The 20,195-nt window shown below is 50.3% G+C and overlaps 1 protein-coding gene across 13 annotated transcripts in view; it reads right to left on the bottom strand.

Moving 5' to 3' along the window:
* DCTN1 (dynactin subunit 1) overlaps positions 1–20,195 on the bottom strand; it is a 134,637-nt gene that overhangs the window by 18,620 nt on the left and 95,822 nt on the right. For 9 of the 13 annotated variants that reach the window (XM_030563940.1, XM_030563941.1, XM_030563942.1 and 6 more), the window contains 6 exons: positions 18,589–18,609; positions 13,037–13,228; positions 9,216–9,413; positions 5,858–6,062; positions 2,895–2,973; positions 1,757–1,916 (listed from right to left, as the gene is read on the bottom strand). In XM_030563940.1, coding sequence (XP_030419800.1) covers positions 1,757–1,916; positions 2,895–2,973; positions 5,858–6,062; positions 9,216–9,413; positions 13,037–13,228; positions 18,589–18,609 — 855 coding nt within the window. The remainder of the gene's footprint in view (positions 1–1,756; positions 1,917–2,894; positions 2,974–5,857; positions 6,063–9,215; positions 9,414–13,036; positions 13,229–18,588; positions 18,610–20,195) is intronic. The other 4 variants (XM_030563939.1, XM_030563943.1, XM_030563945.1 and 1 more) reach the window with 1 other exon arrangement.

Genomic DNA, 20,195 nt, shown 5'->3' with positions numbered 1-20,195 from the left:
ATAGCCATGATGAGCCTGCCCTCCATTAACTTATCTACTTCTTTTTTTAACCCAGTTATACTTTTGGCCTTCACAACATCCTCTGGCAAGGAGTTCCAAAGGTTGACACTGTGTTGTGTGAAGTTTGTTTTAAACCTGCTGCCTATTAAATTCATTGGGTGACCCCTGGTTCTTGTGTTACATGAAGGGGTAAATAACACCTCCTTATTCACATTCATGATTTTATAGACCTCTATCCTATCCCCTCCCTCAGTTGTCTCTTTTCTAAGCTGAACAGTCTCAGCCTAATTTTTCCTTGTATGGAAGCTGTTTCATACCCCTCAGCACTTTCGTTGCCCTTCTCTGCACTGTTTCTAATTCTAATATATCTTTTTTGAGATGGGGCGACCAGAACTGCAGGCAGTATTTATGATGTGGGCGCCCCATGGCTTTATACTGTAGTCATAACAATATATTCTGCCTTATTACCTGTGCCTTTCCTAATCACTCCTAACATTGTTCACTTTTTTGACTGCTGCCGTACACTGAGTGGATGTTTTCAGAGAACTATCCAGTGACTCCAAGATCCCTCTCTTAGCGGTAGCAGCTAATTTAGACCCCATCATTTTATAGGTATAGTTGGGATGATGTTTTCCAGTGTGTGTCACTTTGCATTTATCAACACTGAATTTCATCTGCCATTTTGTTACCCAGTCACCCAGCCCCTGTGGCCTGCACCTCTTCCCCCAGCTCCCACTGGCCGGGAACAGTGAACCGCAGCCACTGGGAGCAGCGGACGGTCAATGTACAGAAACTGTCTCTCAGCCCACAACGCATCACCCTGGTGGGCTGCATGCAGCCTGTGGGCCACAGGCTGCCCACCGCTGCGCTACAGGAACACTCAATGTTCCAGCAGGGTGAGGAGATGGGAAGAGACACCCGGCTTCAATCCTCACAGCCGCTGTGGCCACAGAACCTGGAACATCATGACACTAATACCTAATGTACTTCTATGCAACCTCCAAGAAATCCATCTTCTGCTGCTTTGCCAGCCCTGAGCCCAGCTTTCCACAGCTCTCTGCTCTGCACCGAAGCCCAGGACAAGTTATGGGTCAGATTTATCAGAGGCACAATGGGAGCTCACTCTCTTTCCATGGGAACAGGAGTCATCCTCTCTCCCCCTCTGCACATTATCAAGTGGTGTCAGTGACAATCATCGCTCTCCTACCAAGCCAGGATCATGCTAGAGCTTCTGTACGGTATCGCCTGCTTCTTCCACAGCAGACAGTGCCTGCCTCGAGGAAGCCCGTAAAATGCAAAGGGGAGCGCACTGCATTGTAGTCATCAAGGAACCTTCCCCCAGGGGCCCCACATCACTAAAACCTCTGCATGGCTGTGACTTGCCCGTCCTCCTGACCACGCCATCCTAAGACAAGCATGTTAGGTGGCACCGAATTCCAGAGGTAAGACGACATCAGTTAGACTCTCCTTTGGAAAGGTTTTTAAGACACCAGGTGCAAAGTGTCTCTTACATTTAAGGAAGCCAGCCTGCAGCCAAGCATGAACCACTGCCCAGAGTCCGGCCCGGCTTGTGCTGGAGAAGGGCAGACTCTACAGCAGGATCCCCTGGGACACCTTCACTGCCTCCTGGGATGCTCTAAGCGTGCGGTTTCTAAGCGAGAGCCCCACACCCAGCAGTTCACAGGAGACACCAATTTGCCTGGCAGTGGTTCCCTGACCCTCTTTGAAGCTCCAAAGCACCCTGGGGTGGACTCACCTGCTCTTTCAACTCGTCAATGGTTCTCTCTGCCTGCTTCACCTCCTCCTGCAGCTTCTCCTTCTGCTGACGCAAGCTCTCCAGCTCTGAATTCTTCTTCTCCATGTGTTTCTGAAGCTTCACGTGCTCCTGCTTCTCTGATGCTGACAGATCCCGCATCCTGAAACAGAGCAAACATACTCAGAGCAAACGGAACGGGACCCAGGGACTGTGGTCACAGCAGCCGTTCCCTGCCCTTGCCATCACAGCCTTCCTCAGATGTCTGCACCCCTTCCGAGTCAGCTGGCTAGGACTCCTGTCCTTTCACTAGCAGTGACCATCCCATAGAGGACAGCTTGCCGTCCCAGTGCTGAGATACGGGGGCAGCCATGCTGAGTGCAAAGGGAACTCATTTACCGGGGGGGCTCAGATTGCCGCTCCGTGGTAAAGAGACAGCTTTGCAGCCATCAGTGCACATTCACTCAGAACAGAGACGTTTCAGCCCCTGGATACGGCTTGTAACTTAACTCTTCACGGGAAGAGGGCAGATTGGACTCTCGGGCTGTGATCTGAAGAGGCTAGACAATGAAGACTATACCAGGTACATTGGTGGGACCATGCAGGGGAGGCCCTCTCCTAGGACACTCGGAGGTTGTCCCTGTTAGGGCTACAGAGAGATGCAACATCCGTTTCCCAGTGCGAAGCAGTTCAGTAGACACCTGGCCAGGAGGTGTGCAGGACACTGCCAGAAGCCATCCCAATCTGGTCACCACAGCAAACACACGCACCGTATCAACCAGCTACTGTATTTAAGTAGCCTGCTCGTAGCCAGAGTATCAGAAGGAAGCAGACTGCCTGCTTTCTGCAGCATCTCACATTCTCTGCATGTATAACCTCAGCAGACTCCCAGTGACCCACCCCACTTCCTACTCCTCTGAGGTTTAACAGATGTGCCGGGAGTTAAAAAGGAACTGAGGAGCATTTGGAGGTGTGTCTGGGGGGGGCTAGGGGGTTAATCCCCTGGCTCAAGAACAAAGTCCATGGGTCACCGCTTTGAGGCCGCTTCTGTTGCCAGGTGGTAGGGTTTGGGAGCCTGCAGTGAGGATCTGCAGAGGTGATAGCGCAGAGGAGGAGATCTAATAGGAAGGAAGCGTTATACCTGACAAGAGCTTCCTTGAGCCTCGCGTTTTGCTCTTCTAGCTGTTTGACCTGGTAGCTGGATGCAGCCCCATCCGAGCCTGGAGAAAGGGAGAAGCAGAGAGACGTTACCCAGCATTTGCAGGAAAATCAGCTCTTATCCAGAGGCAGGTCTCTCAAGAGCAACTAAGATTTTAAACCTGGGAGTTGGGAGGACAATGCTCGGGGGTTAACCCACCAGCCTATCACCTCCTCAGCAGAGCAGCCCTCAAATCTAATGTATGTCACAAGCTGAGGTTAGTCAATTAGTGGCCAGGGACTCAAATTAAGAACCACTGCATGGTATGGCACAATCTGCAATCTCGGCTCAGGGGAGCTGCATGGCTAGAACTGCTGGTGCTGCAGGTCAGGCCCGCGGTGCCTGACGCAGAGCTCTAACGTACTCTAGATGATGCTTGTGGTCCCTTCTAACCCTATGGCTCTATGTACTCATCTGGCTGTAGCCAATGTGATCCCAGTAGCCGCTGCCCCCCCATCCTCCTCCATCGGCCCTAGCGAAGATCCCACATCCCCTTCGCTCTGTCCATCTCCCCCATTTTCCCCTTTGCAGCCCTCCTCAGTGCATCCATCCGCCGTTTCCTCAATCTACTGCTCCTCTGGCAGATACAGGTTCTGTCGAGTGAGCAGAGTCCTGGGGCTCTTCCGCAGGCCCTCTGCCAGGGAAATCGGCTCATGCTGTCGATACGCAATGGCTGCTCACTTCCTTGTCTGCGTATTTTTAAAGTCTGCCGTGGCTAGAAAGCCCATTAGGGAATCAAAACAAGGATAAAATGTGGGAGATTGTTCCACGTTTTGGCTTCGATGTCCTGTCCGTCGAGGAGCTGAGCAGCTGGTCTGAAATCAGCACAATGAGCAGACCCTGTGCACTACAGCACAAACAGCTTGTCCCAGAGACGCTCCCAGGAGCCGGCATCCCGTCTGGGCAAGGGGCAATGAGCACTGCAATGGCCGGTTTAGCCATAGTGAGAGAGACCTGCATCCCGCCAGCCAGACTCCCACTCAAACTCAGAGGTGATGAGACATGGAGAGTTGCTCATTTGCTGCTTCCTACTGACCTGTCTGTGAATAAGGGTCCTACCATTTCCTACCACCCAGCGCTGCAAAGCCAAGTAATTGGACTGCATGCAAAGGGCTGAGAGCATTTAGCTGGATGTCTAAGGAGCTATCACAGCAATCCCACAGGGGCAAATCCTAACATCAGAACAGCCAGACTGGGTGAGACCAAAGGTCCATCCAGCCCAGTGTCCTGTCTGCTGACAGTGGCCAGCGCCAGGTGCCCCAGAGGGAATGAACAGAACAGGGAATCAACAAGTGATCCAGCCCCTGTCGCTCATTCCCTACTTCTGGCAGTGAGAGGTTTAGGGACACCCAGAACATGGGGTTGCCTCCCTGACCAGCCTGGCTAATAGCCACTGATGGACCATCCTCCAGGAACTTATCTAGTGCTTTTGTGAACTGTTATAGTCTTGGCCTTCACAACATCTCCTGGCAAAGAGTTCCACAGGTTGACTGTGTGTTGTGGGAAGAAATACTTCCTTTGGTTTGTGTTAAACCTGCTGCCTAGTCATTTCATTGGGTGACCCCTGCTTCCTGTGTTATGTGAAGGGGTAAATAACACTCCACACCAGTGATGATTTTATAGACCTTGAGCACATCCACCTTTAGTCTCTCTTCTAAGCTGAACAGCCACAGTCTTTTTAATCTCTCCTCATATGGAAGCTGTTCCAGACCCCTCAGCATTTTTGTTGTCCTTTTCTGAACTTTTTCCAGTTCCAATACACCTTGTGGAGATGGGGCCACCAGAACTGCATGCAGGATTCCACATGTGGATGCACCAAGGATCTATACAGTGGCATTGTGCTATTTTCTGTCTTATTAGCTACGCTTTGCCAAACATTCCTAACATTCTGTGCCGCTGCACATTCAGCAGATGTTTCCATAGGACCATCCACGAGGACTCTAAGATCTCTCTCTTAAGTGGTAACGGCTAATTTAAATCCATCCTTTTCAATGGATAGTTGGGATTATGTTTTTCAATGTTTTTGCATTTATCGACATGGAATTTCATCTGCCATTTTGTTGCCAGTCCCCCTTTTGTAACTCCTTTCAGTCAACTCTGGACTTACATGTATTGAGTCATTTTGCATCATCTGCAAACTTTGCCATCTGGTCACCCCTTTTTCCAGATCACTTATGAATATGCTGAATAACCTTGGTCCCGGTGCAGATCCTTGTGGAACCCTGCCATTCACCTCTTCCACTGTGAACACTAAGAATTTATTCCTATCTTTTGTTTCCTCTCTTTTAACCAGTTACTGATCCAGGAGAGAACCTTCCCCCTTGTCCCTGACTGCCTCCTTCACTTAAGAGCCTTTGGTGAGGGACCCTGTCAAAGGCTTTCTGAAATTCCAGTACACTATATTCACTGGACCCCCCACCCCACCCCTTGCCCACGTTTGCTGATCCCCTTCTAGCATTTTGGAGAGGCGGAAGTTCCCTTTACAAAAACCATGGTGACTTTTCCCCAACAAATCATGCTCATCTCTGCATCTGTTGATTCTCTTCTCTACTAGAGTTTCAGGCAATGTGCCTGGTGCTGAAGTCAGGTTCCCCAGTCTGTAACTGCCGGGCCAGCCTCTGGAGCCTTTTAATTATTTACTTATTGTAAAGCTATTGGGTGAATCCCATCTGGTCCTAGTGACGTATTACTGTTTATTTCATCAATGGAATTAACTCCTGAATGGCACTGTTCCCACTGACTCCACCAGGCCTAGGAGATCTCAGTGGACCTTGGTATTTATGCTGCACTCATCACAACAATGGGATCTCCCCCACATGTAGATTTACCCCCAACCCAGGTTTGCATTAAAACAGGAGACCCCTCCCCAAGCCCATTTCACAATGGGTGGTCCCCACACCTCTCACCTTTCTCTTCTATCTCGTGTTTCAGGATCTCCAGGTCCATCGTGAGATATTCCACCTTCTCTTTCAGGGAATCCACCTCCTGCTGCAGGGATTCGGCCCGCTCTTCTGCCATCTCCTTGTCCAGAGTTGCCATCTCGATAGCATCAGCTGTATCGGCCATTTCCTCCATGTAATGCTCCTTGGCTTCTAATGCATCTTTGGCCTCCTGCAGTCAGGTAGAAACAGGGTGAGAACACCTTGGGATGGAAGCCTGATGGAACAGGGGAGCTCCTCAGACTCAGTCTCAAGCCGAAACCATTACCCAGCTGTACGGCTCAGATAATCCTGGCTGTGACAGTGTTCTTGTAGGGGGACTACATGGATTCAAATCCCAGCTGGTAAATGCTTACCGGGCGTGCAGGGGAAAAGGTCACTGCCACAAAAACTGTCTTATTTCTGTCCCAACTCAGCACCTCTTCCCCACTCAGCCCAGCAATTACACTTCCAACCCCTCTTCCCTCCACCCAGGACCAGTAATACAGGGCTTGAGTGGCCAAGGATTCCTCCCACCCCACTTGGAACAAAAAGAGAATCAGCTCCAGTAGAATCCATAGAATCCTAGAATATCAGGGCTGAAAGGGACCTCAGGAGGTATCTAGTCCAACCCCCTGCTCAGAGCAGGGCCAATCCCCAACTAAATCATCCCAGCCAGGGCCTTGTCAAGCCTGACCTTAAAAACCTCTAAGGAAGGAGATTCCACCACCTCCCTAGGGAACCCATTCCAGTGCTTCTCCACCCTCCTAGTGAAAAAGTTTTTCCTAATATCCAACCTAAACCTCCCCCACTGCAACTTGAGACCATTACTCCTTGTTCTGTCATCTGCCACCACTGAGAACAGCCAAGCTCCATCCTCTTTGGAACCCCCTTTCCAGTAACGCCACCAGACACATGCCTGGTCTACACTTCAGAGTTAGGTCGAAGTAAATTGCCTTATGTGGACCTAACTCGAAGCATCTACACTGAACTGTCGCTCCCACTGATGTAAGTCACCACACTGACTCCATAACCCAAGCGCTACACCTCACGGAGCTGAAGTCAATGTAGTTAGGTTGACACATTGTCAGTGTAGACAGTGTGCTACTTACATCGACTGCTGCTGCCTTTCAGAAACCATCCCACAGTGCCCCGCCTGCAGGTCAATGGGTGCACATGCTCCTGGGGAGGACTCATGTGGCTGACACACGCAGCGTAGTGTGATGTGTAAAACCGATTCAGTGACTGTGGTGGCTGAACATTCATGTAACTTAGGTTGACTTAATTTTGTAGTGTGGACTTGCCCTCAGATTTAACCTCTGCACGACGAATTCCTGACTGTGCTGGTAACCAGGATGGGAGGTACTGGCAGGTTACATTCTGAAGTAACACATGCAACAGGACACAACTGTTTCATGTTCATTAAGGGAGGTTCCCCAGACCCTAACTGGGGATCACTAAAATCTAAGCAAGGTGTTAACCTGGTAAAAGGCAGGTGTGTTAAACACACAGGGATGATGGGCTGCCTTGTTTCTGTATTTTAAGAAGGTGGCAAGCCCCGGCACTGGCTCACGGGCACACACCAAGCATATTTTATACCTTTCTTTGTAGTAACAGCGTTTAGCCGACTCTGTTAAAATGGAGCAGTGACCTCAGCACATCCTGCCAACCAACCAACCAACCAGTTGCTGGTCCGTTCCTGGAGGGTAGCGCCAGCAGACAGTATGAAGCCGTTTGGCAGCTGTATTAGGTTCTAAATTTCTCTTTTATGTAGACCCAGGGCCCGCCCCCACTCCACCCTTTCCCCCAAGACCTCAATCCCCCCCACCTCTCTCTGTCCCCCCAAACTCTCCCCGCCCACTGAAAGGCTGCGCAGATCAGCACCTCCCCATCCCTCCCAGCCTCCTGCATGCCGCAAAACAGCTGTTTGGGGTGGGTGGGAGGGGGAGGTGCTGATCTGTGTGGTCTTTCAGCAGGCAGGAGGCAGTATGCGGAGTTGGGTGCTGAGCCTCCCCCCCTCCCCCCAGCAGCCCCCTCCATCATTTTTTCCCCGTGGGTGCTCCAGCCCCAGAGCACTCACAGAGTCAGCAGCTATGGCTGGAAGCTGAAGAGAAACTCAGTCACGAGATATTACGTGGAATCAAGGGAACAGAGCTCCAGGACCAAATTCACTGGCTGCTAAACTTGTGATATACAAGGTGGGTGAGCTAACATATTTTATTGAACCACCTTCTGTGGTGAGGGAGACAAGCTTGGAAAACAGAAGTTGGTCCAGTTGAAGATATTCCCTCACCCACCTGGTCTCTCTAATATCCTGGGAGCCACACGACTAACAACGCTGCCAAAGGCGTGTGACAGCAAGGGGAGGGAGGCAGGTCCAGTCGTACTTTCAGGGTGAGCGTCTGGCAGAAGCGGCACTGGAAGAAGAAAACCCTCACCCAGAAGGGCACACTGAGTCCAGGCATCCAAACACGGCCAAACAGGACGCACAACATTAAAATGCGATCCCATAACTGACAGCTGCAGCATCCTGGATCTGATCAGAGGCTCGTAATGTGTCTGACTGATTGCCAGATGGAGCCCAGGCCACAGCATCTCCTCTTCTCCTCCTTCAAGGAATCTGACTGACTGATTAACTACAAACAAAACTTGTCCCCAGGACAGATGAAAGAAAAGGATTAGGGAAAAGTTGAGGACAGTGTGTGTGTGTGACTGGAGCCCGTTGCACTTTCTGTGGTTAGAAGGAAGAGAAGGGGGAACCCCTGGGCCCCTCCAGGATGGGAGCATGAGGGGAGAGGCCTAATGGCCACCGCTCTCCAGAAGATTCCCCCAGGGTCAAGGAGCTTTCATCATGAGCCACAGGTGGGAATCTGCAGACGCCCCTGGCAGAAGGGACACATTATCCAAAGCACAGCTTGGCTAAAGCTGGCCAGCGTGGCTCCATGACAAAACTCTTGCCTCAGATATGGGGAGAAAATAGGCCAAAATAAACCACAGGAAGATGCCACCAGGATAATGGGCCCAGACATATCTAGCGCCTTGTACAAATTAATTCAGCACCGAGTGTTGTTTACTTCCACTGGGCTTTTGCATTCTCAAACCAGTACGTGAGCCAATGTTCGCTATGTCGTGGTCACAGGTTGCTTTAGGGCCCACATCTCTTCAGAAGACAGGATTTGGGGGAGTTCCTGTTTTTATGCTAGTGGATGCATCAAAAATAAAGTAAGAACGCCCCAGTCTGATTTCCAACGATGAAAGAGCCTTGAACGTACTGGCTCCCTTGACACGGCATTAACAAGAGCTGCACAGCTCTGGTGCTGCCACATGCCACCAGGAAGATGCTCACCTTTTTGGCCTCTTTTAGACGTTTCTGGAGGTCAACCTGTTGTTCCTGCATTTTGCTCTTCCACTCCTGCACTTGCTCCAACTGGATCTTGTATTTCTCCAGCTCTTTCAGCTTTGCTTTGTCTTCATTTCGCTTCATCTTCAGAGTCTCCAGCTTCTCCTCCAGGTCTCTGACTTGAGAACGCAGGTTCTCCTCCTCCTGCACAGCCAGGGGAAAATGGGAGGTTACTCTGAGAAATAGAGATGTCACCTAACAATGGATTTCTCCAAATACCTCCAATTTAATGCACAGGCAACAAAACCTAAGTCTGACCCAGTTCTCAGAATTCAGTCAACCCTTTTCCAATAGCAGCATCATTAAAGGCCTCTTGGAAGAACAAAGTGAATGAAATTATTCCACTTCCAAAGCCTGTATAATGTTTTAATCTCACTGGGTTTCATTTCACCCACAGTACACAGTTAACACTTCGATGTGCTGAGACACAGCCTGGCCGACAAACGTGCCGTGCACCTGCACTTCCATGGGACTTCAGTGGGATTTGCGAGTGCTGAACCCGTCTGAAAACCAATAATGTACAAAATTAACTCCTTTAATTCCCCTCTCCTGCCCCTAGGGGTCAAAGTAATGACACATGCAAGGAAAACGTGTCTCCGCTAACAGGACTGGGGTTCTAATGTGACAAGCGATGTGATTTTAAATTATAGCCTGTGTAATGGCTAACGCTTTAAGGCTTATTTCAATGAAGTTTAACAACTCTCAGACACACACAAACTGTGCCCACTGTAAACTGGAGAGTTATTAACTGATGCCGGGGGTTACTCTACTGAGCACCAAAGGCATCCTAACCGTTTCCCACCTCTCCTCCGTCAGCCACGCCAATACAATGGGCGGTCACTATACCAGAGGGGATTAAGCACGGCTAAGAGATTTTGTAGGCTGGATTCTGAAGGTTTTGGAATCATGGCTCTGGACACTTTCATCTCTAGAAGGAAAGGCTTAGTGCAAGATCCAGCACATGTGTAATTCTTCATCCAGGTAAGGATGGAGCACAGCCCTGATCTCTCGGCAAGTGACAGTGCCATAATGGCATTTCCACTCTGACCCACAAACTAGCCATTGCGTCTGACTGCAATGCCTCTTCCAGGCTTTTCTAACCAGCGGGCTCTCCAGAGACAAGCAGGGCAGATCTTTCCCACTGAAAGATAACCCAGGTAACCAGCATCAACTCAGCTCTGTTACGACAAAGAGTCACTGCATCAGTTGGGTTTCAAAACCCAGTTCAAAGACATCCGGACCTTTAACAGGTGTAGCCCACAGAGGGGTCTGGTGCCAGCAAGCAACACTCCATCTTGAGCTGAGCAAAGGCGGCTCAAAGATGGAGCAGCGTATGCTGGGACCTGAAGCGTCTCCTCCACACCAAAGTTGAAGGTGGCTGCAATCTACTCCAGTGCATAAGAATTAGGCACAGTCCCCAAGTTACTGGCAAGATTCTAATGCAGCCCTCTTGGGTCCCACCCCCTTGAGGTGAAACATCTCTTCCTGAAGCCCTTCATGCTCCAAGGGGACTTTGACTCTCCCTAAAACGTGTGTAAGGCTAACACGTTGTTCCCCGAAAACCTACCTGCCTGGTCACTGGAGAGCTGCCTGCACAGGGAAGAGGCAGCATAAAGCCTGTGAGGTATTATGCAGCCACGCATGGGCTTTTCCTGATGGGAGAATCATAGATCCAAGTGGAACCCCCAGCGCCTGGGTGACTGAGCAGACAAAGACGTTCTCCCCCTGCACAAACGTTCAGTGAGCAGGCAATCACCTGCCTGAGTGAACAAACGGGGTGCTGCTCAGCATGCCGACGGCAGAAAATCCCTTCGGGTGTTTCAGAAGAGTCTTTGCTTGACTACAAATCACGCAGCTACAACGCTGGCACTCGCTCTTGATTTAACCTGGGGTCCCCCCATCCATTTGAAGAGTAGTCCCCTTTTTTTAAAAAATAGCTGCAACTAGTTTGGGGTCCTACACCTGCTCCCAAACACCCCACCAAAACTTAAGTCATTTTCACAATCACATTTTTCTATTTTCTCTTAATTTCTCCCCCTGCTGTTGTGTGAAACACCCACACAAACAACAGCAGGAACCGACTGACTCTACAGAGCGAACGCTGGAACTGATGAGGCTCTAAGTGTTGTCAAATACCAGAGGTTTTTTTCTTCTGTGTTCTCAGCTGATTTAAGCATCAGTAACGGCACTACACTACCAAGTGAACCGGTGTCAGGCACAGGTCTAACTGGAGATGAACCCGGGACGAAATGAGAGGCTGGAATGCCTTTTCCCTCCATTAGGTGGTGCTTTCTCCAACTCAGGACTTCACACAAAACCTCAAATGCTTTTTCACACTTTGCCCTCCCGGCCTAAATCTGTCATAAGCTCGAAATTCAGCTAATTAAGAAGGTACAGGAGGGAAGTAATGAAAAACTATTTTAAAGAACAAAATTGGCCTAGATAGTAATTATCAGCCATCAAACACCCATTTAATCACCCAGCCCACCTCCAAGGCCAGGGCAGGTTGTTCCCCACAGGATATTCCCTAGCAGTTTGCCCTGTCCCAGAGAGTGGGGCTTCTCCACCTTCCCTGGGGGAGAATATTCCTCAGCCCAGATCCCTCTCAAGGTCAAGAGATCAGTCTTGATATTCAGGCAAAATAAAACAAAAACAAAAAAAAACACCCTTTTGACTTTCTCCACCCAAGAGACCTAGAATTGAAGCCATGGGACAGAGTTGAGAGCCAGAGGTCTAGTCTCAGCTCCACTTTATGTGACAGTGATCTCTGTGCCTCAGTTTCCTCATCTCTAAAATGAGATGCCGCCATATTCCAGTCTCACAAGGATGCTGGAAGGGTTAATGTTTTTGGTCCCCCCACTACAGAAGGGATGTGGACAAATTGGAGAGAGTCCAGCGGAGGGCAATGAAAATGATTAGGGGGCTGGGGCACATGACTTACGAGGAGAGGCTGAGGGAACTGGGGTTATTTAGTCTGCAGAAGAGAAGAGTGAGGGGGGATTTGATAGCTGCTTTCAGCTACCTGAAGGGGGGTTCCAAAGAGGATGAAGCTCGGCTGTTCTCAGCGGTACCAGATGACAGAACAAGGAGCAATGGTCTCAAGTTGCAGTGGGGGAGGTTTAGGCTGGATAGTAGGAAACACTATTTCACTAGGAGGGTGGTGAAGCACTGGAATGTGTTACATAGGAAGGTGGTGGAATCTCCTTCCTTAGAGGTTTTTAAGGTCAGGCTTGACAAAGCCCTGGCTGGGATGATTTAGTTGGGATTGGTCCTGCTCTGAGCAGAGGATTGGACTAGATACCTCCTGAGGTCCCTTCCAACACTGATCTTCTAGGTTTCTATGAATGTTTGTAGAGTGCTGAGCTAAGCAGCAATATTCTCAACACCCTGAATTCCTTTCCAGCCTTGGGGTTTCGCCCCACGTCTGCCCTTGGCCTACTCTTAGTCACGCTACACAGACTCATCTCAGAAGACAATCCACTCAAACCCCCGGGTTGTTTTAGCAGCTTTCTCTGTATCGCTTTCAGTCTGTGGCAGTGTGGTGCCCAGAACTGACTAGGATTTTCCAGGTACAGTCACACAAGAGCACTCCCTGGCCCTTTTTGTCGGAGCATGGATTAGGGTGGGCTGATAAACGGTTCCCTGCCATACCCCCTGCCTGCTGCCTGTTCTCTTGCCTCCTTGCCTGTAAGCACTCCCCTCCCCCTTTAGCTGCCCCTCCGCCCCCCACTCAGGTACAGCAATCAGACAGCCACGCACTGTTTTACCTTGGTGGGGGAAGGAGCTGAAGGAGGTGCCACCGGAGAGGTCAGGGAAGGAGTTGGAATGATCGGCGCAGCCAGAGGCGTCTGGGCAGGTGTGCTGGGCTCACTGCTACTCATCTCACCCGCTGAGGCGGAAGCTGAGCCGGAGGGCCCAGCTGTACCGCTGGATGCTGCAGAGTTGGGAGTCCGGGTAGGCTGCAAAACAATATCGTCAAGGGGGAAGACAGTCAGAACAGGGATCTGCCATCATTCACCTCTGTCTCCACCTTTCAGTCGGTCCTCACTTTGAACTCTGCCTCCATGTTATTCTTAAAACAAGCCCTTCCTGGGACAGAGCACCATTACCAATTCGTTTGGCTGAGGGCCTGGGACTCCCAGGGCTGGTTCCAACACAGACGAACCCAGGGAGTGAAACCCTATAGGCTGTAATTACTGCAGAACCTAAGGACTTGCTGATGATCCTAGAACACGCAGGCACTGTGCGATATTCTACTTACCTGCAAGGGCCTGTGCTGGGTGTGAGCACAGTCCCCACTAAGCATACCCCGTACCTTCAGAAAAGGGCTTCCGGCAGGGCTGAGGGCAAGAAACATTTTGCTTCACCAATTAGAGGGTGGTAACAGTGGGCAAGGGAATTGGAAAAATGGGCCGGTGCTAGCCCAGCAGATCCACGCCACTCCTTGAGTCCTATATGCTGATAGGAAGGGACAACGCTATGTTTTCAGTATCCTTTATTCTGAGAACCCTGCACAGCTACCACTGCTCCAGGTGAGGGAGCTGGAGCTGGGATCCTGTGCTCAGGTCTGGTGCCTACAAGGCAAGAGGGATGCTGATAAATTGGAGTGACTGAAGGGTTGGAAAACCTGCCCTGTAGGGATACTCTAAGAGCTCAGTCCATTTAGCTGAACAAAGAAGTTGAAGGGTAATTTGATCCCACCCTGTAAGTATCTACATGGAGGAATAGTGGGAGCAGAGGAAGGTCTAACATGATCAAATGGCTGGAAGTCAATACTAGACAAATGAGCTTTGCAGGTCAGGCTAGACGACCACAATGGTTCCTGCTGGCCTTGGAATCTCTGACTTTTAGGGGACTGGAGGGGGCGGATTCCAGGAGTGGCAACAAATGAAGCAGCAGTGAGGAGTTTGCTAACGTCTAACAAAGGCTACATGGAGAAATAACGGAGGTGCACTTATGGAGGATGTGGCAGTAGAAGAGAAAGCCTGACATGTGTGACAAACAGACCAGCCTTTGGACCTGCAAAACTAGGTCCAATCCCCCAGCCTGGGTCCAGCCAAACATAGCTTTGGATGGAGACTCTCCTACATAACCAAATGATGGATACCCTTAAGTCTGCAAACATCAAGCCAGATTGCCCCGAAGGCCTCCAGAGCCGGCCACTTGTAAATGACATTTGCGAATTTGCATTTTCTGAACATTTTTAATGTATTATTCAGAATTTAGCAAACAACTGGTACTGGGTACTTGGAGAGTTTCAATTTTCAAGTCTGAGTTGTTTTAATTTCGCATTTCAATCTTGTTTCTTCAGCATACCCGTGCAGATTTCACTCCTGCTTCTTGGGAGAGTTCAGTCGTCTCTCTTGTATACTGTTCTTTGTCTCTAACTTCAGGACACAACACGGAAATTGGTAGTTGGTAAATTCTGACTTCATCTAGAAGGGGCAGGGTTCCCTAGGAAGAGCCGTGCTCGGTAATGAAGCAAGCCTACGACACACCATCACAGGCACAGTAACAATGGACACCACACTGTGGAACGGTGCCTATGCAGCTGTTCTTTGGACGGGTCGGGGCTCCCAGCAGCATGGTGTAAGAGGGCTGCAGTACAGGTGAGGAGACAAAGGGAAGCTGGGGTCTACAAAAAAGCAGCAAACTTCTCAGAAAATGCTGACTATAGCTTACCTTCAACTCCTCTTTGACATGCATTTCTAACGGACCCGTCACTGGGGCATCCAGGTGTGTTAGAGTCAGTCAGATAATTTACTGAGCATTAGCTTCATTGGCATTGGCTCTTCGGCGCACATGCCGTATTTATCAAGTCTCAGGGCTGGTAAATACTGAAAACGTACCTTGGCAAAGCCAGTTCTCAGGGGTGTGACTAACCCGAGTACACTACACTAGGTCAATGGAAGGATTCTTCCATCGACCCAGCTATCGCCTCTCGGGGAGGCTGATTAGCTACAGCCATGGGAGAACCCCTCCAGGGCTGCAGCGAGAGTCTACACTGCAGCACTATGGCTTTGTCACTGTAGCATTTTAAGTGCAGACATGGCCTAAGTCCCAGCTCAGCTATACGTTAGCTAGGGTACAGTCACACCATCCCTCCAGATCAGCATGTGCACAGGCACTCAAGAGCCATTTACAGCAATGAACCAATGCTGCCTGATCCTGCCTGAGCAGCAGTCGTTCAACAGGACACTGAAATCAGGCCCCAGCAGGCGCCACACTGCAGAATCTCCAGAGTGTGAGCTCTGGGCACATGATGCAGAAGTCTGGCCTACCCAATTAACTGATGGAGGTACAGTGCCCTGTGGAGAAACAGGCTGCTCCACGTTTCCCTCTGAAACTGGGAGCATCCACCCTTGGTCCTGGGAAGAGACCTTGTGGCACCAGCCTTTGCCAGGCACATCCCACCTCTGAGAAGCAGGCTACTCTGCACATGCAAATCTCTTTGCTGAAAGGAATTTTCATGGCACTTTGCAGATAAAACCGCGTAGCCAGATCGAGTTGTCAGTGTCCGCGGGATCAGGGCAGTGTCACCAGTGGACAAACCCAGGCAAATCTTCAGGGAGTAACACTGCTGAAGGGCTGGAAGTGTTTGGGGTGCTTGAAGGCCATCAGCTGCAGCTTGGAGCCTGGACCTCCCTAGATGGGTAGGGCCAGGAGGAGAAGCTGGACCCAGAGCTTGTTGAGACTGGTAACACCTCTCTACGGGAGGGTAGGACACCAGGTGTTCTGAGAGGAGCATTGCAAGGCCCCTGTTCAAAACACCACTGGACACTAACAACCCTGCTAGCTACCAAATGATCCTGAAGCTCCCATTTTGGGAAGCGTTCATGGTGAAGCAGCTCTGGCATTGCCTAGAGCCCTCTGACTTCAGACCTGGGGCTAGGGAAAACTGCATTAGTGGTACCAGCCCGCGGACTCTTTCTAGCTAAGGCTGAGGATATGGTGTTCAGGCTGAGTTAGAATATTTACCATTGACCACAAGGGGCTGTGGATACATCTAAGGCCTGTCAGTTAGCTGGAATTGCCTAAGGACAGAGAATCCCACTGGTAAGTGTGGGCGATAGCCTTGGCTCTGACAAACACTTGTCCGGGGCCCTGCAGGATTTAACTCAGTCTCCCCTGCTGATCAGGGTATACGAGGGGACACTAGGAGGGGTAGTAAGGAGACATGGGGGAGATGCGTTCAGTATAACACAATACTCAGCTCTGTGCAGGGCGTGTCTGCTAGCGGCCTTGCCCCGGAGGAGCTAGCCAGCGGAGAGAACGCTGGCAAGGCTGCGCAAGGAGCTGGCAGAACGGGCTAGTATTGGATCAGCATCTGCTGTTGGCCACTCTAGTTTGTAACCTGGGCTTCGGTTAGATCCAGGGGCTATGGGATGTAGAAGCAGCAGACATCCCCAAGGAGTCATGTTATTATCTGGGTGGAGTGGGGTGACTAATGGCCGCATCGGTCAGATGCAAGCCTACTACCCTTACCCAGGCCTTTGTTTCCTTGAGATCAGACCAGCATAAAGCGTTCTACACAGGGCTACATCTTAACATCACTCAAACTGAAGCGGATGCAGAATGCAGAAATCCATTTGCGCAGTCTCTCTCTCGCTGGGAGCACCCAGGGAACTGCACTGGCTTCCGGGTGGAATTCGAAGTGGTGGCTCAAACTTCACACCCTAAATGTTCTGTCCCATAATTACCCCAAGCAGCCACCTCTCCCCCTTGTGCCACATGACCAGAGCAGCAATCAGGCAGGAGCCCTCTTGCTGTAAGCGAGAGTTTGCTACTGGCAGGATACAAAGGCTGCGCGACTCCAACTGGCCTCGCTTCTTGATCCCCTAGGGCAGGTACCTTAACTCTGGTCACATAGCAAAGTCCATCATTTCTCCCCAGCATTTGGGGGGAGGATTTTACTAACTATTGGGGGGGGGGAGAGAGTGTGTGTGTGTGTGTTAAATTAATTTACTTTTGGTGCTAGCAGCAGTCTGTTATTGGCTCGATTGTCAACTCCTGAAGGCAGGAAGTGTGTACACATATTTGTGCCACACCTAGGTTGGTGGGACCCCAGGCCACACTGGGGTTTCTGGATGCAATTGCAGTATGAACACACACTTCCATGGGGTAAGGACTGAAGATTTCCAGTATTGTCAGAGCACTGAGTGGGAGCCCATGGCTGGAACATCTTTTTATAAACTGAATGAACAAATAAATGCATCTTCCCTGCCTGGAGTTACCCATGGAACCCAGTGAAATCAAAGACAGGATCAGAGCCCACTACCTCATGAAACAGAATGCACCCGTTTAGAGAGACGAGCTGGATGAGGTAACATCTTTTACTGACCAATGTCTGTGGTGAAAGAGACAAGCTTTGAGCTACACAGAGTTCTTCTTAGGTCAGCTGAAGAGCTCTGTGTAGCGTAAAAGCTCGACTCTTTCACCAACACAAGTCGGTCCAATAAAAGGTACCACCTCACCCGCCTCGTGTCTCTCTCATATCTTAGGACCAACGTGGCTCCAACAACACTGCAACCCAAGCACGTGTTTGCCATTTACAAATCATCACGTAGCCACAGGCGTTTGGAGGATCTGTGTCCAAGCTGTCGTCTCCCGCAACTCTGCTTCTCTTCTGCACTGCTAGCAGCAGATTGTGTTACACACAGCAGGCTCTCTCCACAGCTTTACAAAATCCTGGATGACTGTCATTGTCTCCTTAAAAGACACTACTCAGAACTCCCTCCCCCACAAACAACCTCAAGCCTCCTGCAGCAAAGTACCCCATAAGGTAAGGAACAGTAATCAGTGACAGCCAAGGTATAACCTTACCACAGGGAGGCCTGGAGGGGAGCTTCGGCCATAAAGTGGAAATAGGATCACCAAGGCATTTTTATGCTCTAATTCATTAAATTAGTTCTGGGTAACAGCAGAGAGTAACAGCCTTGATCAGGGCCGGCTCCAGGGACCAGCCCAGCAAGCAGGTGCTTGGGCCGACACGTCGGGCTCTTTGGCGGCAGGTCCCTCGGTCTCTCTCGGAGGGAAGGACCTGCCGCCGAATTGCCACCGAAGAAGAAAGCAGCGCAGCGGAGCTGCTGCCGATTACAGCTTTTTTTTTTTCTGCCGCTTGGGGTGGCAAAAACTCTGGAGCCGGCCCTGGCCTTGATGACAATTTCACCCTTGTAGATTCACTCCAGGGAAGCATCTCTATCTGTAGAGCTTTCCTAGGTTTCACAAAAGGACAGGAAAAGGGCCACAGGAAACAGACACTGGAGTTTAGCCCTCCAGTAATGATCAATGCCCACTGACCACAGCTCTTGGTTCTCACCTTGGGCCGCCTGGTGGTGGTCTGGAGGGCAACAGGAGTAGAAGGCAGAGTAGGAGAAACATTCATACAGGGAAAGACAGGAACAGAGATACAGAGACAGCAGCAGCGGCAGCAGCAGCAGATGCAGGAAAGAACAAGGTAAAGGAAACAAAGAGACATTACCACAATTAGTGTGCATAGCATCAGGTCTACATGCTCATTCCCTCATGCTCCCACAACAGTCCCAGGTGGAGCAGACCCCTGATGTGGCTCACCTCACACCCAGGCTAGAAAAATCTTTCAGTCATTTGTACTGAAGATACCGAAGTTCTACCACGGCCACCCCTCTCTTTAACATGCAGACGCAGGACCACAAAGATCTTCCCAGCAGGAAGTCTTCCATCCTGACCACTTGGACAGTGGAGACGCCCTGCATGTTGAGACCTGCTGTCCTTGCAGCTGCCCTCGGGGCATCCACAACCTGACCCATCTAGTGGACTCCTGGAAAGATCTCAGAAAGGCAAAGTTTGGACTCCCTTGGCTTAGCCAGAGAAACACCCTGCTGAGTTGTTGTACTGCCCAGGGCTCTCAAGGCTTCTGCTGGCAGGATCCTGGATTTCACGCACACACACCCTTTTCTAAACAAGGTTACTGACGCTCAAGTGTCACTAGCTGCCCAAAGAGAAGCAAGAGCAAAAGGATTCAAACGCCTTCCGTTACAACACCACAGGCATTGCATTTTGTGACACTTCTCAAACGTGGAGGCATTTTCAAGGCAGCACTGCCATCTCCCCCTCGGCTCTGAAGAATAAAATGTGTCATGTTATCAGGTAGGCCCATTCAGCCTAACGCACCTGTCCTCTGTATCAAGGAAGCTGATACAAGATTATGACAACCAATCTGGCAACCCCTCACCTAAGAATTTTTCACACTCCGCACCTCCTTGCTGTGTGGCTGCAACACACAGATTGTCCCATTGTGTGGTGCCTTGTCAACAAAGATTTAATAGAAATCGAGACACCAGGCAGAAGTGAACTTGGAGCAGCTTTCTTCAGCCAGCATGTAGCAGGGACAGCATGATGGGATATACTCCCTATCCGTGTCACTCCCATTACTGGGAGCGAATCAGACAGGAAAAGAGACACACTTACAGGTGGAGCTTCTGTTCTGTCACACTTAATGGCCTACACAGTATCACCGGGGCACATTCAAGCCCATTACATTCTGCTTTCCTTTACCATTGAAAGGTAAAACGATGGACTAGAAAGTCTGAAGGTCGGCAGGACCAGAGCAGGTCAAAAGAAACCAGCCCTCATGCTCTTCTCCCATTGGGTGGCACTAGGAATGAGGCCTTTAATCACACGACTGGCAACTATCTGGCTGCTATAACCACAGAGGCACTGGCCAATGCAAGGCCCTGTAAAACAGCTGGCCTGTAGGTGAGAGACAGGAAGACAAAGCTTCAGAGTTTAAGCGAGGCAGTGGTCCACATCTTTACCTGAGGGGGATGGTCTCATTCGCACATAAGACTTTGGTAAACCAGGTAACACATGGCTTCTAGTAATCCCTCTCCTTCTTTTTAATATCAGAAATGCACAGAATAGTCTAAGGGACACACAGCAAAATGC

Source organism: Gopherus evgoodei, chromosome 5 (assembly GCF_007399415.2).
Source record: "Gopherus evgoodei ecotype Sinaloan lineage chromosome 5, rGopEvg1_v1.p, whole genome shotgun sequence".
Taxonomy (NCBI): Eukaryota; Metazoa; Chordata; order Testudines; family Testudinidae; genus Gopherus; species Gopherus evgoodei.
This window is presented reverse-complemented; position numbering and strand designations above follow the sequence as displayed.